The following is a 27,696-nucleotide window of genomic DNA, read 5'->3' as shown; positions in this document are numbered from 1 at the left end:
CCAAACAAAATCATATTCAATGTGAGATGTCCAAAACTATAAAAACACAACTAAACCAGCAAGAAATGGTTGTGATAGTGAAGGAGAGAGTGCCATCACTGAATTTACTAATGTTTCATCTTTAGTACCATGGCAGTAGATCAAACATTACCAAAGCATAAAGTACTGAAGAATACCTAAGCAAATTATGTTTGTTGTAAAAATATCTTAAAATCCGTAAGGCAGGAACTGGCAATATTAGTGGGTGTGCATGTACCTCTTGAAATTTACTCACATGTGTTATTTAATACAATATACTGTATATATATATATATATATATATATATATATATATATATATATATATATATATATATATATATATATATATACAGTGGGGTATGCTATAACGAACGGATCCTACTACGAATATTCCTATAACGAACGGTTTTACCTATAAAATTGAGAATGCTATAACGAACGAAACTCCTACAACGAACATAATTTAATTTTTTTTTTTCTAATTTATTGTTTTATTATTACAAATATTAATGATATTCTTTATTTCAGGGGTTTAGATGCATATTTATGCACTTTTTACAATTTTTACAATTTTATATTATATTTTTCAGTGTTAAGTGGTTGTATTTGGGGGCCTGGAACGGATTAATCCTATAACAAACGAATGCTATAACGAACAAGGTTCTAGAACCAATTAGATTCGTTATAGCATACCCCACTATATATATATATATATATATATATATATATATATATATATATATATATATATATATATATATATATATATATATATATATATATATATATCCATGTTTACCAGTAAGCTTGAGTAGTTACCTTTGAACTACTGGAGCAAGGACTGGTCCTTTGGAGACCCATGATGCTTGACAAGATGAATGGATATTCAGCATATAATGATCGAACAGACAAGGTCTTTGTGCACTTGGTGGCCTGGGGGTAGCACCAATGACTACCATGCTGGGATTCCGTATTCAAACCTCACTGGTGGAGGTTAAGTATGTTATGTAGATATGCACGTGTTAATACACAATTTACACACACATACTATATATAATTATATAATAAAAACAATTCTTTGGTTATATACTGCAAAACCTACAAATGCTACATATTAAAAAAAATCACATTTTGGTGTACTTCAAAGTTATCAAAATAGATAACTAGGTACTGTACTAGATAATTTATAAGAAACGTTTATCTGTGTAAAAAGAAAGCCCGTAAATTAAGAAAGAATAAAATAATGCAACCACAAAATAGAACCATTCAATTTAAAATTATAATGGGTATTTTCAGTTTCATTTCTACATTCCTCAATTATCCAAGTACTGTACTGTACTTCTGTAGGAGCTTTAATCACCAGAATCAAATATATTGTAATACATACTCTATAGTACTTGAAAACTAAGGGAATACTATAGGTACAAATTCTAATTGATTAAATGTGAGGATTATTCGATATAAACCTCTTTTTAACTTTCGGCTATGAATCCATGCTTATATGCTTTAAATTTAAGCTATTTTCATATGTTATGTGTACTGTATGGGCAAAGAGTGTAACTGTGCATGTACCGAGTCCCTTCACATCCTGTGAAACAATCCAAAAGGCTAGACAAAGGTAAAGGACAAATTTAATGAGCTATTGTAATATCCAGTGCCACACAACATTCCTTAACATAAGTCCCTTGTTTCAAATAGTGTAATGATTTGCAGAAAAATAACTACATTGAATAGAACCCAAACACTCAAATTCTGAAGCATTTTCTGTCAAGGAGGAATACAGTATGTATGTGTGTGTGCATTGGTGGGTGGGAGACAAGGATACAGTGAATACAGGACCTCGATATTCAAATACAACTATGAAAACTTCTACTTTTATGAATACAAATACATTATGAAATATTTATGATTGCATCCATTAATTATTTGGTAAAACCAGGATTTTTTTATTGCTACTACAGGTTGTACCTCTCTAGTCCGGCAACCTCAGGACCTGACCGAACCATGGAAATTCACCCTTTTCCTGGATAGATAGTGGCTTGTGCTTACGCTTGGAAGCACTAGCACCACTTTCACTGCTTCGTGGTGTCTTTGAAGACATATTGAAGGGTTAAATGTTGTACAGTAGGTTCTCAAATTTTGCGAGTTTTTAATTCAACGTTTTTTATTTTGAAAAAAAAAAAAAAAAAAAAAAAAAAATACACAATTTAAAATTTCGATGGCGGGAACTCGAATTTCGACGGGTTTGAGTGGCCCGCCAACGTTCAGACGTGCATAATCGTGAAAACGTCATTTCTCTTATGTACAAAAGATTCATTATTGTTTATTACTGAATGTCTTTTTGATTGAATTAATGTTTGTGTGCAAAATGAACAATGCAATTCATTAATAATACGTAGAATATTAAAACACGAGGAGGCATTGTTTTCGTTAATGTTTACAAACCAGTGACCGACTGGTTCTACATATAAAACTGAAGAAAATAAGACCCTGGTTGAAGCTGTAGTAAAATTAATGTAAAAATTTAATATGGTTATTTTAAGTAATCTTATTTAATGTTAATAAATGGAAAAATAAAAGTAGCTAACCATTAATGGTAAAGAAAAAAGTGAGACTGCACATATGTAAGTGTGCACATGTGAAAACATATCGTCATTACTCTACATAAGAATATGAAAGCAACACTTATATACTGTTCACATATATTGTAATTAATGTTTCTGAAATTAAAACACAAATTCTACCCAACAGTGGTGGTAAAGTTGAAAACAAAAGGACAGCCAATGTTGTAGTGTGTGTTTTTACTTGGATGACGAAGTTGTCAAGTCATCAGGTTCAACTCTAGCTGAAGCTGTAGAACATAAAAACTTTTTCTGTTGTTTTTAGTTTTTATTTAACTTTATCTCTGTTATTTTCATTGGTTTATTAGGATGTTACTTTATTACAGGTAGTAATTTGCAAAAAAAAAAGTAGGATAAATAAGGCAAAATTTAGCCAAACATCGAAAGTACCAGACTCAAATTAATTTTCTCCATGGGCAAACTAATATCGTTCCGGACCACAGAATGCCAGACTAGAGAGGTACAACCTGTAGTATAGTACGTAGTACTGTATATCATATATTAATATTTGATATTCAACATTTCATAACTATGCATATGCTATATTTATTTATACTTTATCAATGCATATACAGTACAGTATAAAAAACATTACATCATTATTTATTAAGTGACGAGTACTGTATATCTTCCATGAATCGATGAAGTCAACACAGCAACGGAATATTTTGGTAATTTTATATAGCAAAGAACTATTTACCAAAATTCTGCATATTTTTAATTTCACTAAGTTGGAACAATCAAACAACTGTATACAAATGCTAGATGAAGCTGCCTCAAGTGAACAATGCTAAGTTGTAGATCACATTTGTACCTGCACTTTATAGGCCACAACTACTTTACAGCATGTGGAAATATTTAGTGAAAGTGACACTGATGTAGTATCCTCTCCCTCTCTCACTTGTCTGAATATATCATCCAAAGATGAAATCTCGGCAGTCAAGTGAATGATATTAATAAAATAAGCTGATTTCTATTATCAAAATACTAGGTAGTCATCAGATTATTCTGTGAATACAAATACTTTGTCAAAGCATTCGTTATACAAATACTTTTTTTAACAATGTATCCTGACACAATTTTGAATAATGGCACATGTTGCATTTAAGTTAATTGCTGGTGGGGGGTGATGAAGGTGGGTGGGAAAGTAAAGAGAAATGGCTGAATAAAGACATCACAATCTCCTCCGGACTTAAAATCATGAAATATGTTTTAAAGTCAAGCTTATCACATTTATACACGTGTTCTAGATTATTCTGAAACACACTACTAAACAGCTCCAAATGAGAGAGAGACAGCCTATACCCCAAAGCTATTCAACCTCAACGTTAAGAACTTGATCAACCCCTGCTTGTGTACTAATAACTGTTTCAGGTATGGATCTCTAAACTGCAAATCAGCCATTTTGTAGTGAATAAAAGGAAGAACTTAAATAGTTTTGCCTGAAAAGGAGATGTTGGATTAAGAAATCATAAATAAAGTCATATGGCATACAACCAATGAGAAAAGAAATACAAGAGGAATTGCCTTATAAGCAAATTTTTTAAATAACAAATAATTATATCAAAAGATTTTCCTTCCTTAAGTGTTGTATAGAAAAGTCATTGGTTCATAAAACTGATAAAATTTTTTCATCGACTAAAAAAAAAAAAAAAAAAAAAAGTACCAGAAAAATATTTGTAATCATGTGGGCTCGAGAAAGTGTATGAAAAGAAAAAGTAAAATCTGTTATTGTTTTTGTGCTATGTTATGATGTGTTTACAAACCATGTGAATTTTTCGTCGGCATACAGGACACCGAGAACCACTATTGAGAAGACGTCGAGCACACTGATAGCATGTTGCTTGATGGGATAGCCGACCATGGATAATTGCAGCATTCTTAGGGCGTAAGCAACAAATTGAGCACAAAGAGGATATTCCCGATGATGGCTCAACTGAATTTAAGCTGGATGACCCCATGCTCATATCGGTTCCATATGCTTCAACAAGAACCTCCTGGAAATTCTGAGAGTACAGAAATTGCTTTCCATCAGGAGAATTAAGCCACTCATTACCAGCAGGTGTTTGTAAGAACTGAATAAAGCCTTTTGCTTTAACTTCTATATTAATATCTTTAAGCCTCTCTTCCCCAGCAGCTGACTCTAAATCCTGCGCCATGCCTTTAGCTTCGACATTAATGTCTTTAAGCCTAAGCCTCTCCTTGCCAGCAGGTGACTGCAAGAACTGAGCAAATCCTTTGGCTTGAACTTCTATATGACTATCATCATCACTCTCCTCCTCATCTGATGACTCATTAACCTCACAATCTTTAGCCCTTTTGTGGGGTTTGACATCCTCTGAAATAGAAGATTTACGTTTTCGACTGCTTGATGCACCTGCATCTAAATTTGCTTCAGTTAACAAACTCAGAGTTGATGTAGAAATACATTCTCTACTTATGGATGGTTTCTGATGTGTGTGAGACAACTGGACTTTACTAACTTGTACATCCTCTGCCTGTACTCTGTTGTCTTCCATATTCTGCTCTTCATCAAATTCTATCAAAAGATCTTGAGACAGAGAAATTCCAGAGTCTTGAGAACTATACCTACCTTTATCAAAGGAAACACTCCTACAAGGAGAGCCACTCTTTAATGACACAGTTGAGGCAGTTGATGATGTCCTTGGTAATTCCGGTAACTCCTCAAGTTCTTGACTGTAACTCGTACTACCTGTACTACAATTTGATACCATAAAATTTTCAAATGTTTTTAAAGTTTTCTCACTACTCTGATCATCTGACTGGATAGATTCTGATCTAAACCTGGTGCGCCTTTTCTTTGGTCGAGGTTTTCTCCTTCGTTTCCTTGGTCGGTCTGGTAACCAGTTCTTCCTTACCTGAAAATAAAAATATAAATATAAACAATCATATTCTTTCTAATTAGTATTTTATCTTTTTATTCTTTTAAGTCTTATCCAGTTACAATACAGAGTGGAGAGAATCAAGAATAAACACAAATTCTCCATTTCATGCTAAAAGATGTGCAATGTAGCTATTGTACTATATTCTTCCCCCTTCTACAAGCAGGTCCTAAGATCTAAATCTGGTTTATCACAAACACTTTACATAGCTTAGCAACACCCTTCAGCAGCAGTGTTTTTGTTCATAAGCTATGTGAGATGTATGATATTGGTTCATCTACAGTGTACGACTTGAAAAGAAACTTTTTTTTATTTTCATACATGTTCATAAAATTGCCCTCAATTATCTAGTTTAGTGAAATACTGAAGGTTCCCTAAATTTTTATCCTATATTTTTCATATTTCAAAATGCAATACATTACTAAATTCTTTACATATACAGGTATACACAATTACAGGTACTCCCCGACTTACGACCGCCTCAGTCGTACCAAAATTTTGTCAAATTACGTATTTTCGAGTCCAAACGTCAGTGATTGCGCTGTGTACTGACAAAATTTTTCTGTGTAATTCAATTTAAAATGGCTGGCAAGCTTAAAAGTGAGAGTTCTGTGGTGCTGAGAAGAAAAAGAGACACCCATTTTAGATGTTCTATGTATTATTTAAGTATTTTCGACCTACGACCATTTCGACTTATGGCCTGGATTTGGGTCCCTAACCCCGTCGTAAGTCGGGGAGCAGCTGTACTTCCTTTGAAATCACCCAAATTGTGCATAATAAGTACAATTATCATCTGCCAGTGCTTCACCAAGCACAGCTTTTATACAGAGACAGTGTCTTTTTTTTGTAAATCAGACATTATTAAACAAGAGCACGGTGAAGGAACAACAGTTGAAGATCGACTATGAGACAGAATATGACGCACAAGCTTTATAATAAATAATTCTTCACCATAACTTGTACAATACTTTTATGCATTCTTACAGTTATTAATGCTTAAAGTTATTTATATGCCTAGAGTTATATTTACTGGGTAATTTTTATCAATCTCTAAGTGTTTCTGTACAGAAATTATTTTTTGGGAGGCATGGCTGTAAAAACATGAAACTGTTCAAGGACACTGAATCATGAATGTTATAATTATAAGTGCCCAACTATAACTGTGCATGTCCTGGTTTGCATGAATTCTACACATTTTTCGTTTATTTTACTATTTAATTTATTATACGGTACACTCGCCACAAAAAGTTATCTGACACTCTATGGGCTGTACAATACTGTAGGACAAAACAAATGAGAAATCTGAACATTGCTCTCTGAGGAAGTTTTATTGCAAATCAAATTACTTTTTCACCTGTAAATACTATGAAGATAAGCAACATATATTATGAAATATTGAGTCACTTCACAAACAGGCATACCAACCATTCTGAGATGACAAGGGCCATAGTGCTCATTCTGAAATCTGTTGTGCCCAACCGTTTGAATACTTTTTGTGGTGAGTGTACATCTAATAAATAATATTTTCACAATACTTTTTTTATTTATTAAATATATTCACTATGAACTGTGTCAAATGGCACTATGCTAAGTGTAGCTAATGTACCATTAATCATCAGCCTTCTGTTTAACAGGAATTTTTATCATCTGGCAAGGCCCTGGCTCCAAGGTTGCCGGTATAAGAGAGGATCTGTACTGTGAATTATATTTGGTTATCAATCTTACCTGCCAACATTTGTCACAGTAACGTACAAAAGGCTTATTCTTGACTCCACAACTAAGGCAATCCCATCGTTCAACTACCAACTCTGGGTCATCCAATGACTGATCATCTGTGTCCGAGTCATCTGCCCAAAAGTCCTCCTCTGAGTCATCTTGGCACAATGCATGAATAGCTAGGAGGGCTATCTCAACATACTGTAAAGTACAAAAGTATTGTTATTTTGATGAACACATTTCTTGAATTCATAGTCAGGGTGGACCTTAATTCTACACCTTGTTACAACATCAATTTCCAACTTCCAAGATCCAATACGCTCATGACACCTATACGTACAGTAGTTTCACATTTGCACAGTAGTCACCAACTACTTGTAATAAATATAAGTGAGGCACTAACTCTGAGATGACTTACATGGAGATTATGAAAAACATTCACATGTGTAATAGCCTATCACCATACTTTAAAATCTAGTCACTTGTCTTCAATGAAATCCAAAATGTGGCAAAAGTTGAAAAATGTACAATTCTGACTCCTCCATGACTGCCATGTTTCTTTTTTTATATAATATTAATTAATATATTATTAATCTATCCCAAAAACCATGTGCCAATATTTATGTAAACATATTTAATATGACAGAGGAATAAATTCATATCTTGCAATTACCAAAGGAGATGTTATGCTTCCATCAATATTTCCAAGTCAAACAGAACTACAATCTGTTCACTCAAAGCTTGCAACGAAGGCAGCCGATTGGTTGGCAGGCGGGTAGGAAAAGTTACAACAGCTCTTTACTATTTAATCTATCAAATTTATATTCTGATATTTTAAAAGGTTAATAACTATTTTATGTTGATCTATGATAATTTTCTCACTTGGAAAAGCAAAAATTAGCTTCCAAAATACTGTGGTTCCAGGGGGAAAAACAAACGTCAATATCCATGTACTATAGTATAAACAACATACCCTTGAAATTTGTGACCAAGGGATATGCACTCCCACTAAAACAGAATTCCAGTGATAAAGTTATAAGGGAAATGTCACTTTTCTGTGATGGACTGATGGCCTGGCAATCATCCAATAATAGCTGAAGGTGCTACTGTAATATCTAAAAGACCATCATATCCTACAGATGTGCTAATAAACCACAGAACAAAAACAGAAAATGAAGGATACAGTACTATGAATCAGGGAGGTAATATTCCCAGCGGTAAAATGTTATTAGGAAAAAATATTGTCAATTAGCATTACTTTTACATTAATGCCCACATATTCTATATGTTCTGAGGTAGTCATTTGTTAACCAACCTCAACCACAGAATCATCATCATCTGAATGCTCCTCTTCCTTAGCGTCATCTGAAGCTATTTCATACTCCTCATATGAATCTTCATTACCCAATTCCTCATCATCGCTTTCCTCAAACTCTGTGTTACGACAGAGGGCTGAAAGGAATAGAGATACAGTATAGAGGTCTCAGTCTGCTTGTATTCTTCTATGAAAAATAAGGCAAAATATCTTGTAACACTACTATTAAATTGTTTTTAATTCCTAGTTAATGAATTATCAACTTACAGGTACATGTTTTCCTATAGTGTACTTAAACTGTAGTAAGTTGGATCAATTATCTCAAATCACCTATTGAGCAAAGTTTCTTTGGAAATGCTCTTTGTGTTTCTTTCGAAACCTTGAAATTTACAATCATCAATTAACTATTCACAAAACTTATTGGATTCAATTCTCCAAAAAAAAAAAAAAAAAGCAAATGTATCTTTGTGTGCAGTAAAACAGAGAATATGTAAAGAACCTAAAAGGACAATTAAAAACATTTGTCATACTTAAGCATGGAGACCTGTAAGATAATGAATTACAAGTACTTTCTAGAATTCAGCAAGAGTATATTGTATAATTTATGTTCTGTGCAGTAAATGTACAGAGTACAGACTATAGTATATCAATTTAGATACCTGATTTACATTAGTGTATAAGGAGAGCTTAGAATAAATATATTGTAACATATTGCAGTATAAGCCATTAAGATGGTTACTTACATTATGATATACTTGAACACTGAACATATAAAACACAGTGCTGTATCAAATACAAAATACAGTACAGTACAGGTACTTCTCAATTTAGACGAGGGTTACATTCTTGAAGAGGTCGTGTAAATCAAATTTTATGCAAAAAAAAAGTGAGTGAGAGAGGCGTCCGAGACAAGACTGGAGTGTGCATGAGCCCCGTTTATAAAACCCGCTTGTTTATGCACACTTACAACTTATTGTACAACTTATGAGTGTTATTGTGAACGAAACGTGTAAATTATATATATTTTTTTGACTTTGGACCTCATGTTAATTCGAAAACGGGCAAAAAAACAAAACACACAAAACGAGAGGTACCTGTATATGGAAAAATCAATGTCAAAACTCAAATACCTGTACACTACTGTCATTAATTAAAAAAGATTTGTAATAAGCTCATAGCATACCAGTTTCATATCCCTGAATACTATATTCTGATTCTGCTTCAGAGTTACTATCTGGAATTTCAGGGATGAGGACAGTGTAGGGCAAATGATTGGTAGTTCTGCTGTGCCTTCTGTGGTCCGGTGCACCTTCACTCTCCCTAGAGGGCCCAGGAACAGGGATAGAGCTACCTGTACTTTGCTGGCTAGACAGGAGCTCCCTCGAATTAAAACAAGTCCCAGAAGTAGTTGAATGTCCTGGAGTTGTAGTACTTGTGGGCACTAACAACTCTGTTCTGCCATTAGTTGTATCTAAACCATTATTTGTATTTACAAGTGCACAACTAGGTGGGGTTCTTGGAGGATAACCATTACCAATAGTCTGTGAGCAGGCTCCATTCACACTATCAGGTTGTGCCCTGATAATGTGCTTACTTATCAATAACCTGAAATTAATATATGGAAATTAATCATCATAAACAAGGTATGTATGAAAAATCAAACATTCTTTTAATGCTAAGGATCTTTCCATCATTAGATAAAAAAGTGATATGTAACCACACCTTATGTACAGGTATTCATAATCTGTAGAATACCTGTATACAACAAAAGAAAAAAATGGTAAGAGCGCACAGGAAGCCTTTAGAATGAACAGTACATCTGTATTGGATTTCACACAATTGAAATTGATGAAGTACAGTAGACCATTGAAGACATATTTCAAAATTTTGTAGATTATTAGATACCTGGTACATTACGGGTTACAAACATTATAGGAATGACAGAATAGTTAGGGATCATCAGATTTGGATGAAAATTACAAAGAAAAAATAAGGTCGCACCCCCATGAGAACGTAAGAACAAGGCACAGGATGTGGAAGTGAAAACTCCTGAATTGTGAAATTAGATTTTAAAGGGGATGTAATTAGATGAGCTTATGCATGAGTATATGTGAGACAAATTGAGGAAAGATAAACATAAAAGTTTTAGGATCGAATTAACTAATTGCACCTAAAGACTCGGAAAATTTGAAATTAAGTGTTAAGCAATGAACCCAAAGTAAAATATGAAAGAAAGGCAAATATACTGTATATATACAGTAAACTTCCTCTAATCTGGGCTAATTGAGTGGAAGGCCTGTCCAGTTTGGCCAGAATTCCAGGTTGGGTGGAAGTCTGTATTGTCCATATTGCAAGGTGGAATATTCAAGAGAATAGGAAATTTACAACTCATGCTACTTAAGAACATTGAACCGACTGCAATTTTTAATCTAAATGTAACAGGAGATTTTATACACCATATGAACTTTGTTTTTGTTTTGCCAATTAGGGTTTCAACTAATGTGAAAAATAATGTATACTACTACTGTACTGTACTGCATATGTTATGTTTTTTTTTTCGAAATCGGTTATTTTGCAAATATCCCAGCATGCATGCCAGTAATTTTGCAAAATAACTTACAAACAGACAACCTAAACTAAACTAACCTTATGGTTAAGTAAGAGGGTAGGTTATGTTAGGTTTGGTTAGGTTAGGATGGCTCATGTAGATTAATACACAGTTAAGTGGTCCTGTTCTTTTTTTAACTTTGGTTAGCCTGTTTGTAAGTTATTTAGCAAAATAACCATAACATATATACTGTACTGTACTAAACTCACCAGCAGATGATGTCATCTTGAGCTTATAATGCACACTTAATATATGTAAATTACTGTATACTGTAGTCACTATTTATGTCTCAACACTGCTTTAACACTATTCTTGGTTGGTTGTGTCCTGGTACAGTACTGTAATACTGCACAATACAAATTTTATGTAAAAACAGCACCGAGTGAGGGAACAACCTTTTACTATAGCAGCTAGCATACCCTGGGGATGCGTCAGAGCAAGATACAATCTTTCGGAACTCCATGGAAAATTTTTCCCATACCCACAATGGAGAGATTTTTTCAGATTTTTTTCCGGAAAATGTGCACGTTTTCATCCTCAGAAACTTGTTCCCATGCCCGAAATAAGAAAATTTTCTTGGAAGGCTCAAAATTCATTCTGGTTATAGGAAGTAAATAATGTCATAATAATCATACTTTGTAACCTAATCAGGGATTTAGGACCAACCATTTATAAAAATTTGAGGTTGTAACAGTGCCTACAAAATAAACAGAAATAACATAAGGATGTCTTAAGTTTCCCTGATTCAATTCATAATGCAGAGGTTATATAAAGCAAAGTACTGTATAATGAATGCATCCATATGATGATATACTCACTTAACATCATTGTAATGGAAGCGATCGACCTGCAGCGCTTGACCTAAGGGGTCACTTGCACAGTTAACATACAGTTTGTCATCAGGATCAAAAAGGTGGACTTTGCTAAAAAGGTATTTCTTCAACAACTGCAAAACCTGAAAAATCATAAGAATTATTTTTATCTCCTTTACATGGCCTTGCTTCTCCAGTCTAGTTTGTTACAAACACTAGAGCTCAATGGAGAAAATTGATCACTACAGTACAGAATATCAATGCTGGATGAGATGGAGCAAAACTCATCAAATAGTAAATGATTGATCTCTACTTAAAAATATTACATTACCTATAATTTTGCACATCACATAATGTCTGGTAATTTATCTTTTTATTGTTCATGTAAAACAACTTCCAGAACACTTTAAGCATTATCATACGAGATCATACAGATGCTCCTCTACTTAAGAACGTTCAACTTACAAACTTTTAGAGATACAAACATCATCACTGAGGGGGGGTTACCTGCCAGAACAGGTGTTTAATGTGGATGAGACTGGATTATTTTGAAGAAAATTCCAGATATAACAAAAATTACCTAGAGGAGAAGAGTGAGCCAGGTTTTAAGGCTGTATTAAAGGGTATAGCTGTACTAAATATCCACAATCTTTTCATTTTTTACAATATGTTTGGTACCTACAAGAATAAAGTTGGACTACAAACAAGCCTCAGGAATGTAACTTGTTCATAAGAAGAGGAGCACCTGTATATTGAAAAAACTAAAAAATTCAAAGAAAATTATAGAAAGATTTCCCTTACTATATTACATATAATACAAAAGATGTCAATAGCGTTGTCAGTCTTGAGACTGTCCTATGATAATAAAATGAAATAAATAATTCAACCTTCTAATGTCCCACAAATATTTAAAGTGCCAATGGCTTCCATGCTGCTTTGAAAATCTAGCAAACAAAGTACCATAGATGCATGCTGCCCACCATTCCAAGCAATTGGACTTGTTATTTCAAGTGCAATAAGGTGCAGACAACAAAATCTTCATGTGCAAATTTCATTTGATTAAAGACCTTGACACACAAATTTGTTTTTAGAGTTAATTGACCAGCTATTCATTCCCACCACAACAGAAAATGTCCACTATAGTTCATCATGAGATTAAGTTTCAAAGAATTACATGAACCCGAGTTGTATTTGAATTCAAACAGCAGACAGAAACTGTGGTAACTGTAGAAAAAATATTAATGCGATTGTGAATCAAAATGGGGATTGATTATGAAGCGTAAACTAGTTGTTTATACGACTATTATACTCATCAAAATTATTATATTTCAACAGTTATGAATCAAATAACTAACTGCTGGTTATGGAGTCAGGATCTGTGCCTGGGACCATAACAATGATACACAAGTATACCCCATTAACCAAGGTCCCATTGACCGATTATGTATTAGGGAAATACCCCACAAGTTTTGCTGACTACTCCGTTGATCCAACTTTGTGTGTTACATGTGTTCTGCAATCATGCCAAGATGTCCCAGCAATACTTCCTCTTCCATTTAACCCATGAACGATGGCTAGCATTTTAAGTAAAGTATACAGTATGTCTCTAATAGGGATAGTGTACAGTGGTTTAATCAGATATACAGTATGCCTAATGACAGCTAGTGAGTGATGTTCATGTGTAAGGGGTGGGACTGGCCACTGCCACGTTCACCAGTTTGTTTTTATTTACAGTATCCATTATTATATTCTCATAAGATCAGCCAATTATGGTTTATATTTCATCATAAATAATATAACATACAGCATTAATTAATACAACAAAATACAATTCAGTAAATAATTTTGCTTCAAAATAAAAGACAAGCCAAAACACATGGTAATCCACTTCCTGATCACTCACCCCCTCCATCCGTAAAGGAGAGGGGGAGGACTGGCTGTGCCACATTTGCCAATTTGTTTGTATTTATTCATTATTATATTCTGGTATGATCAGCCTCTTATGGTGTATGTTTCTACATAAATAACAAAACATTAATTAATAGAGAAACTGTATGAGAAGCTAATATCTTCCCTACTGCCGTCCAGGCCAGCTTTCCACCTGACTATATTGATTCATTATTATTATTATACTCTACTATGATCAGCCTCTTACAGCATAATATTAATTATAAATAATATAACAAAAAATATAATACTGTATATAATTTGTATTCTGACTTGAGAGTAAAAAGCTACATTGTATCGTAGGTGACGTGTCACTGTATCTTCCCTCCCTTCTCCTTCCAACAACATAGTAATGTAACTAAACAATCATCGAGAGAAGCAATGTATTATGATGAGAAATAAAATATAAAAAGATATCAAGATGAAGCTATTTACTATACTGTATACTTTATCATTTTTATTTAAAAACACTGTAATGGTGAGCGAGTCTTGATAGAGCTTGACAGTGTGCACGACAGAGATATATCAAGGGTAGGTGGGAGTTTTTTGGGGTGGCGGGTCCTTAACCTCCTGAATCCGTTATATTCTCATGGGATTTATTGCTTTGATAACCATTGATCCACTGCCGGTTGACTTTTCGCAGTACGCATATGCATCAGTTATCAAAGTATGGCTGTACATTTCAGAATTTAAACAAATCTCTTAAAAGCAATCTTGAGGTATCACTGAAACAATACAAATGGGAAGACGCACAGACCATCAGTGAAAGTGATGTATACCCCAGCAAAACTTGTTTGTCTACCTGGTGTAATATCTCCCCAATATAAAAGCTATTGTAATTGTCAAACTCAGTCTGAATAGTGTTGATGTGAAGCTGCATGCAAAATATTATGCAGCTCAGCATTATTAAAGGTTCCATTCTCTTAATTCTGCATTGGGACAAAGAAATGAAGGAAAACCATACAATGTTACTGTGTCCAAGGATGCCTAAAGACTAATTTTAGACTCTTGATAAACATTATTTGTATATAGAGAAACACGTTTTGGTAGATTCTTGCATACGGTATTCTTGTGTTATGCTAAGTGTATATAATTTAAATACTACTCTGAATGTGAAAATGAAAAGCTATACTGTAAATGTGACTATCACACATACAGTCCCTTAAAAGAAGCATGATAAACATTCAATTACTACCAAGTTTGAAAAAGGAGATAAATCAGAATTAGACAGACAGAAAAATGTCAGTACAGGAATCAATTTCCCTTAAACAAATCCCCAATTTTACTCAAATAATAATATACTTTACTAAAAAAAAAATTTGATTAAATGAGGAACATAAAAAAAAAAATATTATAATTTAAAACTAACTACTGAATCCATCTGTCTAAGTAAGATACTGTATAAAGTAATGCATACCTAAGAGAAAATGGATAAATTCATATTGGTACATACAAGTGCACCCCAAATCCCCTAGACTAAAGGCAGCGGCACACTGGGCACTTTCCTCCCAACATGTTGGATGTTTTTGCTGACCGCTGGCCTGACGGCCCAGCAAGCAGCAGGATTTCACCTGTTGGGAGAAATGGACAACGGTTTGGCGGCGAGCTTTGCTGGCCAGTGCTCAAATGAGCTTCATACTAGGTGTTTAATATTTAAGTAGAAATTAAAATAAATCATGAAACAATAATAAATTAAAATATAACACATAAAAAGGTGGCATGTTTCTATTTATTCATCATTTTAAAACGTCTTTAGTATTATTAAATCATTATCCAGGGTTTTTTTTTACCAGCCAGCCGCTGCCACTTGTAAACAAACTTCACGATGGCTTCCCCTAAACCCAAACAAAAAGTCCCAGTGTGATGAAAACATCTCTTTGTTCTGCTGGCCGGACCGTGTTGCCCAGCATGGTTGGGAGGAAAATTGCCCAATGTGCTGCTGCCTGAAGACTACATTTAAACTGGAAGCTTTCCCTCCATGGGTTCAGGCTGGGAAGAACAAAAGTTCAGTCCAGTCACAATACAGTTCAGCCAAAATTGAGCCCTGGGCCTGCCTATTAAGGGTAGTGCTCAGTAAACCAACCAGTGCAGACTAAACCAATGGTCAAAAGAGTACAGCATGTCATTATTCAATATAACACTAACAAATATTTTCAAATTACACATTAAATGAATCTCATGCCATTTATAGGTACACTACAATACTTTCAGTAGTGTACTGTAAATTACCTTATTTGATTTGTTTATGATTATGCTAGACTGGGTGGTTGTGGCTATTGTGAACTTTGTTGAGGAAAACTCAGTGTAAATGCTTTATGAATCAGGATAAACAATTCAATAACAAAAATAAAATATGAAAAATGCAGATGTTTCTTTTTCTTTAGACTGGATACATGTTACAGTTTATTCATAATAAAAATTACTATAAAAGATGAAAACTAACATCTGCATCCTTAATAGAAATAAAACTACACACTAACCAAGCACGGGCAGTAAAATACCCTGGTAAAAGCAATACCTCTCTGAACAGGTAGTTTCTATCGGTGGCTCCCACAGAGGCAAAGGTGGCTCTAAGAGCAGGAGTGAGGTGGTACATGTTAATGAAGGAAGACAAAATTGGTTTTCTTGCTCCCGTATCATTACACCCTCCACCACCATTTCCAGCCTCAGACCCCACCACCTGACTGTGAGGCTGATGAGACTGTCCGCCATTGTAGCAGGTAAAGTTCTCAGCTACAGGTCTAGGCGAGGATTGGTACTCCTGGCTCTGCAAACCCACATCAACAATGCCATTGCTGCTGCTGATGTACTCAGTTGAGGGTCTGGAGGGGGGGCTAGCACTGAGTACTTCCCCACAGCTCTGGGGAGGGAGCACAGCCAGTGAGCGTGCTGCCTCAGACAGGTCGGGTGGCATTATCTCACCCTCGCCTGCTCTCCACCCTGAAACACCACTGCTATCACTCCCTGATCAACACCATTCAATATTTCTTGATATGAAATTGCAATACTGTAACTTTCATTACTGATGTCTTCCTGTTAATGGGATTAAAAATTAAACTACAGTGCCGTACTATACTCAAGGATCCATTTCTATACTCTACTTAAGTATAGCAATAGTAAAATACTTTAAGTCTTGAAAAATTTCATTAACTGACACTGATGTCAAATACCTTGTCATTTCAGTGTAATTAAATACAACTACAGTACGGTGCTACACATCATAATATATAGAATTCTACTGCTATTCAATATTTCCAGTATTCAATTCCAGTAATTACTGTGATACTGTACAGTGGCTACATAAGAAATATATTTTTGCATTTATCTGCAACACAATTAGCTATGGTGCATAAACTGTAAATGTTCAGGATACTGTTCTTACCTGGACTGTTATATAATATACTTTTTAACAGCCACACAGCTTCACATTGATAATTAAATTCTCTCTCTGGATGAGTAAGTTCACCATATAGTATTTGAACCCAATGTAAACACTTGTGAGCCTTTGTACACTTCTTCTGGACAAAATTTTCCCCATTTTATGATGAAAATTCACTGAAAGTACAAGATGCTTGAAAAGATGTCCACAATACTGTTTTTGTAAGTAAAGCGGTTAATTCATTTTAATTTTCTGTCTCACTGCTTCATTATATGGCACTGTACAGTATTACCACTGTATCTGATAGGCATACTATATTACTCATTTTCCCATCAGGTAGTCTGACATAATAGCTAATAACTTCACTGTATTCCATAAATATTAATTTTACTTAAAAAATACTGAGGATGTTTTAATGAGTCAAAGCTTGTTCAGTATGGTAATGGAATTCAATCAGTGATAATGTGCAGAAGACAAAGAAATGTCTTCGCACTTCTTTAATTTCTTTCTTTTGGCAAATAGTTCTTACAGTACAGTACGTACACAGTACCTCAAAGACCATAGTATAATTTGTAACTAACATTTTCACCATCACTTTTAGCAATGTAGTACATTATACTGAATTAATGTCCAAGAGTCATAGCTATCTTGTTTCTCAAAATCAGAAACAACTTCAATATAATATCCTAAGACTGAACCACTGGACTTTTGCAATTCATAGACACTGAACTACAAATTCAAAAGCACAGCTTTGTAAAGAGTGACACAAAATTGATCAATTTGCTTTCAACTATTATATAAGCTTTCGCCCAAAACAGTCAGCTTTTCATCAGACACTGTCACTGAACATTATCCACCATAACCACAAGGCACTGTATATAATATCTAGAGAAGTTCATCCAATCATAAATGTCCACCAGAACAAAAACCTTGTACTGTACAGTACTAATATTTTCAGTCTTGAGGTTGACACCAAACCTCACGACATCCTCTTGTCCAGAAGTACACAAACACTTATGGAATAACTTTCATTTATAAATCTAACAATGCATTCCAATACCGCCTGGATCTTTTTTGTGAATGTCAAATTTGGGATCTACTTATTATTTCAGGACTCTTGGCCATCTGTTGATGTTTCATTAACATATCTAGAGGCCTTTTTAACATGTCATTAGTAGATTCATAAGCTCAAAAGTGACATCACTTAAGTGGATGAACCCTACTACTATACAGCATAAGGTTTTCATGGCCCAATCTGGCAAGTGTTATAGATTCACAAGGTTTCTCGTTCCACATCTCTTCAGATTCTGAATACAGTGCAATAATTAAGTCTTAAAATCAGTACAGTACTGTGCTCAGTGACTAATGCCTAGTAAGGATATAATGAGGCACCTTGGGCCTTAATTCAGCTTTATAATGATCTGTGTCTGTTTTTGGTGTCTTTACGAGCTGTACTTTAAGAAATTGAATTTATAAATAGCACCAAGTGTCTTGAAAGGAAGAGTAATATTTTAAGGTATCTACCATATGGCTTATCATTTCTTCAGACACATTCTGACAAGATTTGTTTCATCTGATTCCTCTTTGAGTATCTAGCAATACTAATTGTGTTGTACGCAAAATTTTCTGTAAAGGTACAAAGTAAATTAACAGATCACCTTCCTTTTCAACTATTTTTCCAACAATTGTAGCGTGCGTACTGCATTGTTCTTACTTATGAATGAATATACAGGTACAGTATATTTTTCACGTACAGTAGTACATTGGCTGAAAATTAATATACTGTACAGTATTTTTCTTATACATTATGTAATACCTGTACAGTCCAGACATTACCTCATTGCGCATATCTTTGCGAGTCTGAGAAATGCATAACATCAGACCAAACTAAATTTCCCAATTGTACATATTTATTCTGTAACTCTCCAGATTATGACAAATGTCCAAAATTTCTCCAGCAATATACTGCACTGTACACACGCTTTTAGTGTAGCAAATATATCTACAAAAGCACACTTCATTATCCCTCTATTTATTACCATTCATATCTGACCCAATCAGGAAAAATAATAATGAGTTTACATAAGTTATAATGGTGGGTTGATCCAGGGTAGCATCAGAACTCAGGGACGGTAGGCATTGCCAAACTCCTGGGTCCTGCCCAGCAATTCATTTTGTTCTGATATGCACATGTGTGCACGCACACACACACCCAGTGTACAGTATATGGCTCTTCTTATAAACAATGAGTTTGGCATCAAGAGTATAGTACATCTTTTCCCAATGCCAAACACACTCTTCTAGTACTGTACAGTACAACACACAGTACAGTATCTATACTAAATTATGTAAATTACAGTACAAAGGTCTAGAAAGAGTTGCTTAGAACTTCTATTTCCCATTGCCTTTGCTGAAGCATACTATCTGATCTGGAAATGCATCAAGTAATTGATAAACATAAACACTGTAAAGTACTGTACAGTATATTGATTACAGTCCCAACTATTGTCACTCCCCACCTCCTGGAGGTTATTAGTATGGTACAGTATTCCTTTTAATCAGTGAACAATTTACTTGATAATAAACCAGATACGTACTGTACTGTAAAAAATAATCATATCATTCAAATCACAACCAGTCAGGATGATTGACAGGGGAGCCAAAGTCTTGGGAAAATATCTTAGAATTTACTCCAGGAAGTGACCCCTGAACCAACACAATGAGAAACACAAATCTTAAAAATATCGGAAAGTTCAGCAATTCTCATTCTAACCTAACCTACTTAGGTTTGAACAATAAAGCTAGCCTTGTAATTGTGGACTGCATGAAATCTCATTATCTAATTGGCTGTGGAACCTGTCCCATAATTCACACTATGTTACAGAACTCTTAAGACTAAACTCATCACCCTAACTCTAAACTTATACTATCACATATAAAAGTTTATCTAATGACCTTATCAATGGTACTACCAAATCATCAAAACAGAGCACTGACTGAAAAGATCATTTCACCAGATCAGTCATTTAGGAGGGAAAGCCTATACAAGGGTCCCCGGGTTGCGAACGGGTTCCGCTCATGAGGACATTCGTAAGTCGGATTTGTACGTACAGTCAGTTCTGCTATAACGCGATAGTTGTGTTCTTGTAAAACATCATAGAAATTCGCGTAATAGAAATAACAGGGTTTATGGAGAAAATAGGGTTAGGTGCAGATTACTACTCGAAATCAAAAAAAATTTAGTAGTTAGCCTAACACAAAGGATAGCACAGTCTAAATAAATGTTACATTCATATCTAATAATGAAATCATACAGTAAATGTAACACTTTACCTTGAAAAACTATGAATATAACTTGATGGAGGAGAAGGGTGATTTTGAGGTAGATAACATCGAGCTTCTCTTCAAGGGTTATAGCCTTTCTTTTACGATCATAACCGGGAAAGCGATCACCAGAACGCTTCTTGGAGATATTCTTCTTTACCATATTCACAATTAATACCACAAAATTGGAGAAATAGTAAGCAAAAATCGCGTTACAGCAAACAAGCATTCGCGTTATACAAATATCGTTCCTCTATTCATAAATCGCGTTAGAGCCAATTCGCTTTGTCAAAACACGCGTTATAGCAGAACTCACTGTAAGTCGGAACACATGCTACATACATACCGTACTTACAAAACAATGTTTAAAATCCCACTATATCATAGCCTAAGTCCTTATACACATCTAAACTCACTTAATTTAAGACAAAAGAAGAAAGAGAATGACAAAATACAGTAAATTAAAGCAAAAATTAAGTCGTCAAGTAAATAAAATACTGTAAATTTCAGGTTTAACCCCGTTCATAAGTCTGGGACCTCTTGTACTGTATTCTTCCAAATTCCTCACCAATAAATGGGGGAGAGATAGCATCCAAAAGTGTGAGAGAAAAATGAGATGAATGGGAAGCGAGACAAATAGAAAAAAGTGGAAAGAAAATATGAGGAAGATGCAAGAAAAGGTTGAAAGGGTAAGGTACAAGATTAAGAGCAAGAAAAAACATTGAAATTAAGCATACCCAACTGCCAAACATTGCTTCCTCTACTGGTATAGTATAAAGTACACTTTTGTGTAAAATAAAAATCACCTTAGCTAATGCTCTGCCAACATTCCCTAGCATGAACCTGCCATATATAATTTCAATGCCATATTTGAAATTAATCCATTGAGAACATGAGAAGTTATTAAATGAAATACGAGTTTGTCTGAAACCATCATTTTATGCCCCCAACTTTCGATTAGGGTAACAACAAAATTACAATGAATTGTTATAGCTTTCTCAACTTCAGGGAAGGAATACAAGCAGAAGGAAGGTGAGAGGTAGGAGAGGATCCGGAAAGTTAAAATCAGAAGAATCTCCCTCTTCCTTTCTTATATTGTACTGTAGAGAAGTGAGGAAGAATAATTAAATTGAAATATGAAAAAAAAATCTTCTATACCCCCCTCTTAACTTACTTTTGGAAGTGATGAGAAAGGAAAAGAAGAAAAAACAATAATTGCAGACTTTCACTTTGGTTAAATGAAAACTTCCCATGAATAACTGCTCAGGTCTAAAATCTATTATACTAATCCCAGAACCCACCATCATCACCAATTTATGGCCATTTTCCATGCTTACATGGATTAGCTGTGATTACCTGATGGCACCTTTTAGCAGATAAAACAGCCACAATTCTAAACAGAACAGTATTGTGTAAAATATAACTGAATTTATCAGATACTTTATAATGAATTTATATCAGTTAAATGATAATGATCATCCATTAAAAAATATACCATATACAGTACAGTACTTTCCAAAATTCACCAATGCTTGGAAGACATTGATCTTTTAATTTCAGAAGGAATTATAAAACTAATGGTAATGTCTGAAAACAGCACTACCACCATAAGTTGTTCCATTTCATTCATTTTTTCCGCAGATGTTCCATGGATGATTAATAAATAAAATAAGACAATTCACATAACCTAACAGAACCGGACCTAACCAACCAAAGAATTTTACCTAAACCCCCAACATATGAAAGAGAAAGTACTGTACTTACTTTGATATCTGGTACCAATGAATGCAATTTTGTTGAAGTGTCTTGGTGTAATTTTGCATTTTTTGTGGACATGACAGTAAGCTCAGACTAAACGGGTCAGTTGTAAACAGACAACAAGCGCTGACTGTCGATTTTTTTGAGGTAAATAATTAATTCTTTTACATACAAAACACATAGAATCACTATTTTAGTGTCATATGATCAGTTTTTCACTGTATTTTACCCCCAAATTTCCCTCATCCTTCATGCCCTGCCCACACAGATGATTTATGATCGTAGATAGGAAAAAATACTTATAATTAAAATAAAAAGTTGCTGCCTCTTTTAAAATACTTACCATAATGTTAAAAACATCTGTGGAAATAATTAACAAAATCGAATAACTCCTACTTGTGGCTATGCTGTTCTCAGAAATTACCAAGCTCCCACACCCAAGTGAAAGACTGTACTGTATAGCACAATTTTGTATATGTGGACATTAACAGTCATGATTAATGTAAATATATTAAGCATATAAAAATATGTCACATATGTTCTTAGATATTAGCTCCATTATCTCCTCACAGGGTTCATGGTCTGGTACCAGCAGTGGGTTTCAAACCTAACCCAAATATTGTGACTTGAACAGGGTGCTGGACAACTCGTATCCGAGCAAATCGTACCCATCAGAACATGTCGCAGTCGTTCCCAATTATAAGATAACTCGTACCCAATTTACAAGACAGTTCGACATATTTGCACCTTAGCCTGTCTTAGACTCCTTCATGTCTATATTTATCACTATTTTAAATGTCTACATCACCCAGTCTATAAATTAAAACTGCCAAATCTATTAGCATGAAATCTGTAAATTGCAATAAAGTTATTCTAAACCACAGTGTGAAACACGTACTTGTAGTGCAATAACATACAGTACGAAGCACATGATATAGAAAAAAAATTGCCGTGACTATGAAGTGTCGAATGTGACTTAAAAAATTTTTAAACAATAAAACAATGTGGAAGAATACTCATACACTAATGTGATCTCACTGTGCAATCTGTGGTGTTGTAGTCACTATACTGTACAGTACTGTACTCCCCTTACAAACAAGTGGCTCCAGGTTATGGTACCTCACAAGAGTGAAACTATGAGCAAGTTAATTTACACCATAAGCCTGTCTACCCAGCTGCTGTTATAAATAAGGTGGCTGTCAGATTGCAAATAAAGATGACAGGAACCAACAGATATGCTTAAGGATTCTTGCATATCTAAACCACCCATTTATTACTAATATCTGTACAGTACTGTTCAGTATTGCAATTAGGATACTGTATTACTTCTTACCTCTAGAAAGCTGAAATTAAAGTGCAGGAACTGCAATCTTATACTTATGTTTCTCCACTGACTGTATTTATGTTTCTTACTAAAAGACGGAAACTCGTCAAGACAATGAAATCTCCACACTCTGCAAAAAGGGCACTTGGTTGGACAAGGTACCTATAGGTAGCATGGTTAGGTTTGGATTTAATTAGGTTAGGTTGACTTGGTTAGCTTTTTCACATTTTTACCCCACAAATCTCCATCTACTTCAAAGCCCTGCCTATTTAGTGCGAACAAAATTGTTTCTGTGGTAGACAATATCCGAAACGTTACCCTTTATTTTCTTGGACAGTCTATGGGTAAATATAACAGTGAATACAGGTACAGCAGCAGTACGTCAAAGATCACATTAGATAGAGGTACGGCAGCCATATTGACGGACTGTGTTGTTAATGGTTAGGCTGGCAAGTTGGGTTAGTCAGAAAGAAGGCCATTTTAGTAATTATCACTGTATAAACTGCCCACCCCGAACGTGCACTAGGCTGCCATACCAATAGACATCGATGTTTCACATACAGCTGCTGTACCTATATCCTGTGCCAAAATACATTGATTTCTATAACATGTAACTCATAACTTTTAATTGTTAATCGACTCATGTAATTACGAAATTTATTATGTGCTTTAAGACCTGATCTATTGAGGTGTAGTATAACATAATAATCACCAAGATAAATGCCGGTCAATTTATAATAGTAGTGGACCGTTCTTTCTTTGGGTATTAGAAATATGTGTAAAAAAAAACATAGAAAATCACCAAAAACAAACCAAACCCAATCTAACCTAATCAGGGGTGTCCAGTGGGGGCGGAGGTTAGGTTAGATAGAACGGTGCACTAATATAAAAAGACCTAAAAGACATTTCCTTCCACAGTAAAGTAGTTTTCTTCAGTTGCTCCTTATCATGAGATGGTGTTTCAGACTATTACCGTTCAAGTCCCTACAATAACTAGCATAAGTGCACAAGAATAGTAAAGTATTACTCTTACATACAGCCTGTATGATAGTTCAACCGAGTGAATAGCCATCTACCTCTCCCACAGTTTGACCAGTTTGCACACATATCTTTGTCGTTTTATGAAAACCATCTAAAAATTAATTTTACCTAAATTGGGTGTTAATTCAATGTAATGATTCGTTCCAAACTTTAAACTTTAATATCCCAAGTTCAGACGTAGTACTACTAATAAAAAAAATCCCTGTTCTCTTCTCCAAACACGCGTGCACACAATAAATAAGTTTAAGTTCCACAGATGTAGTAAATACAGGACATCAAAATTTTTATGTCTTACCCTGGAGGAAGTCTTTGGTATAAACTCCCATTACAGCTTGGGTTAACTTCTCACTACAGACGAATGGACGCGCTTACCTCTTCACCTATCACTCCACTGCTACATGTTGGATACCCAGTTTCACCAGCACCACGGCCAACGGAACGCCCAACGTTATTGAGGACGTGGTAAGGTGCGAGTTGAAACAAGTAGTGGACGCGCTAACAGAACGTGAAGGTATTGTGAAACATCCTTCGTGCTTCAACGTGTGTACTCCAATGGCAGTATACCAACTATACCGACAAGCCTTATTTCTTTTGTAATAGATACCAACAAAACATCCCCCATTTTCAGTCATTTTGAATTATTACTTATATAATATAATTACTTTACATAAAATTATAGTCAATTATGATAAATATAAATATATTTTAAGCTTACATGAACATTTCTGTTGGTACTTCATGAGATGACTGAAGAACGATAACTACATTTCCTGTGGGTTTTCGAGACATTTTCTTTTGCAATCACACATTCCTTTCAAGATACGACTCGTATATGCATATAGATACATGTGCAGTATATATAAATTCGATTTTATAAATGTCTTTTAATAATAAAGTTCGCAAAATCATGAAACTGCATTTCCTTGTCATTCTACGAAATAGCCTTCAAATCTCTTCAATGCCATTGTATTTTTTCAGTTGCCACATTCAGTTTAGCAATATCTCTTATAAAGGTGAAAAGGTACGGTTATCTAGAATATATTATGATACATCTGTCACAGCTGCGTCGCCATACCTTATAAGTTATAGAAAGCATCAGACCCTGGCGGTTGGTTGGGTCGTGTACAAGATGAAACTTGCACGGAGAGACGTAATGACGTTTCGCAGTTATATGTGGGTGTTTGTTTTCATAATTACCACAGGAGTGGCCATTAGATTATACTTTCGCGAATCTGATTGAAATTATTTCATTTATATTTCCAAACACAAAAATTAAGTTCTGTAAAAAGGTGATTTCAAATCTCATACATAACTAGAAAAAGTATGCTTTTCATTTGCTTGAACAAAACACATCACCTGTCATCTTTCAATAAAAGCTCTTAACCAACAACCAAATTTATCAGTTTACCTGACAAATATTTCATTGATTACAGCTCAATAGTAGCTCATTATTGTCTTTTACTATTTACTATTAACATGTAACGTGTTAAACTGAGTCCACAATAGTCCAAAATTCTCTAGGACAAACAAAATAGGACAGCCACAAATTTAACCCTATTACACTTTCACAATATTCAGTGAAAAAATTACCTTACTCTACAAATTAAATGAGTTGTAATTGGGAAATAAATGGGACAGACGTTATGTTAAGCATCTCGTGGTTTATACCCAGTGTGCGTGTGGGTTATTATCAGATAAGCGAGTGAATCCTAGCTGACATTTTACCATGGAATAACTGCCAACACCAAAATAACATTAATGGACAAAATCCCTGCAGATTTAGTTTTTGTCTGATGTCCCGTTTAGATATATTAGATTAAGCTTAGGTCCAGGAAATACTGTCAGATCTCGAAATTGGCGTCTGGCATGTTACAAAAGGCATCTTGCAAAGTGCTAGACAGAATAACACGGTCGGTCCGACTAATTACCCAAATGTTGCCACAATGAAGTCAAATGATGGTCCTACAAGCATAAATCGGGCTGTGAATCACTTCTCGATTAGTATTTGGTGTCATAGTCACAAAAAATTGGTAAAGTTAATTAAATCTGAGTTGAGTTAGGTTAGGTTAGGTACATGCACTCGATCTATTAACTCAGATTAAATTAAGTTCACCAATTTTTTGTGACTTCGTGACACCAAATACTAGTCGAGAAGTGATTGGCAGTCCGATTTATTCATGTAGGACCATCATTTGACTTCATTGCGGCTACATTTGGGTAATTAGTCGGACCCGCATAACACACCAGTTGTCATACTCATACCGGGATGCGAGACAGCGGCGTTGTAGTTGATATAAGGCTCCTGTCTTTAAGGTTAGTGCCCTGGGATCCTAATTCACATAGCTGTGACCAGCTAATTATGTACCTAAGAACGAATGTAAATATCGTCAAGACCAACACATGTGATATTGTGGCAACTCGTTCTGACCGAGATAAGAAAAGCAAAGAAGAATAATGAACTGAAGGTAGCAAGGGAGGCAAAGTCGAACCCCAAGGGATTCTATCAAATGTATCAAACTAAAACACGAGAAAAGATTGGACTCCCGATAACTAAAAACCAGGCAATTTCCGACGGAAATCAAGGCCAAAACCAATCAAAGTACAATACACTGGGAAAACATAGTTTTGACTTTCTAACAGAGTTGTGTGCAATAATGCAAATTGACCAAATCTTTACTTCCAGTTATCTACAAGATATGAAACTTTGAGACAATGTTTCCTACTTGTCTCCACTTGATTATTGCAAAACATGAACACTTTCCCAATGTCAGGAGTAAAAATGTATACAATGTGTTAAAGACATGGACTAAACCAGCAGTTGGAGAAAAGTATCCAGTTTAAATGGTCTTTTATTTGGAAAAACATTTCATGTAAATACTGTATATGGGTTCTCACCAGAGGCTTCATATAGGTAGTGTGTGGACATT

The 27,696-nt window shown here is 34.7% G+C and overlaps 1 protein-coding gene across 3 annotated transcripts; it reads right to left on the bottom strand.

Annotated features, from left to right (window-relative positions):
• Window positions 1-941: 941 nt before the first annotated feature.
• Window positions 942-25,326, bottom strand: LOC121878149 (E3 ubiquitin-protein ligase Mdm2-like). Of its 3 annotated transcripts, XM_042384171.1 has the most exons (8): window positions 25,065-25,326; window positions 16,462-16,883; window positions 12,003-12,139; window positions 9,760-10,181; window positions 8,577-8,713; window positions 7,271-7,462; window positions 5,236-5,521; window positions 942-1,005 (listed from the first exon to the last, which is right to left on the bottom strand). In XM_042384171.1, the coding sequence occupies exons 1-8, from the start codon at window positions 25,093-25,095 to the stop codon at window positions 974-976; spliced, it is 1,659 nt and encodes a 552-aa protein (XP_042240105.1). In that variant the 5' UTR covers window positions 25,096-25,326; the 3' UTR covers window positions 942-973. The 3 variants fall into 3 exon arrangements, with proteins under 3 accessions (XP_042240105.1, XP_042240103.1, XP_042240104.1); XM_042384169.1 differs by lacking the exon at window positions 942-1,005 and having other exon boundaries at window positions 3,173-5,521; XM_042384170.1 differs by lacking the exon at window positions 942-1,005 and having other exon boundaries at window positions 3,173-5,521; window positions 25,142-25,326.
• Window positions 25,327-27,696: the final 2,370 nt, after the last annotated feature.

The sequence above is a fragment of the Homarus americanus genome, unplaced genomic scaffold (genome assembly GCF_018991925.1).
Source record: "Homarus americanus isolate GMGI-L3 unplaced genomic scaffold, GMGI_Hamer_2.0 scaffold45562, whole genome shotgun sequence".
Taxonomy (NCBI): domain Eukaryota; kingdom Metazoa; phylum Arthropoda; class Malacostraca; order Decapoda; family Nephropidae; genus Homarus; species Homarus americanus.
The sequence above is the reverse complement of the archived record's forward strand: the minus strand, read 5'-3'. Positions and strand labels throughout refer to the sequence as shown.

Excerpts from the sequence above, each read along its gene's own strand:
- LOC121878149 (XM_042384169.1), bottom strand. The coding sequence starts at position 25,095 with ATGGGAGTTTATACCAAAGACTTCCTCCAGG. Across the intron at positions 10,182-12,002 it reads TTCCATTACAATGATGTTAA|GTTATTGATAAGTAAGCACA; the intron begins GTGAGTATATCA and ends TATTAATTTCAG. Across the intron at positions 5,522-7,270 it reads ACTGTGACAAATGTTGGCAG|GTAAGGAAGAACTGGTTACC; the intron begins GTAAGATTGATA and ends TTTTATTTTCAG.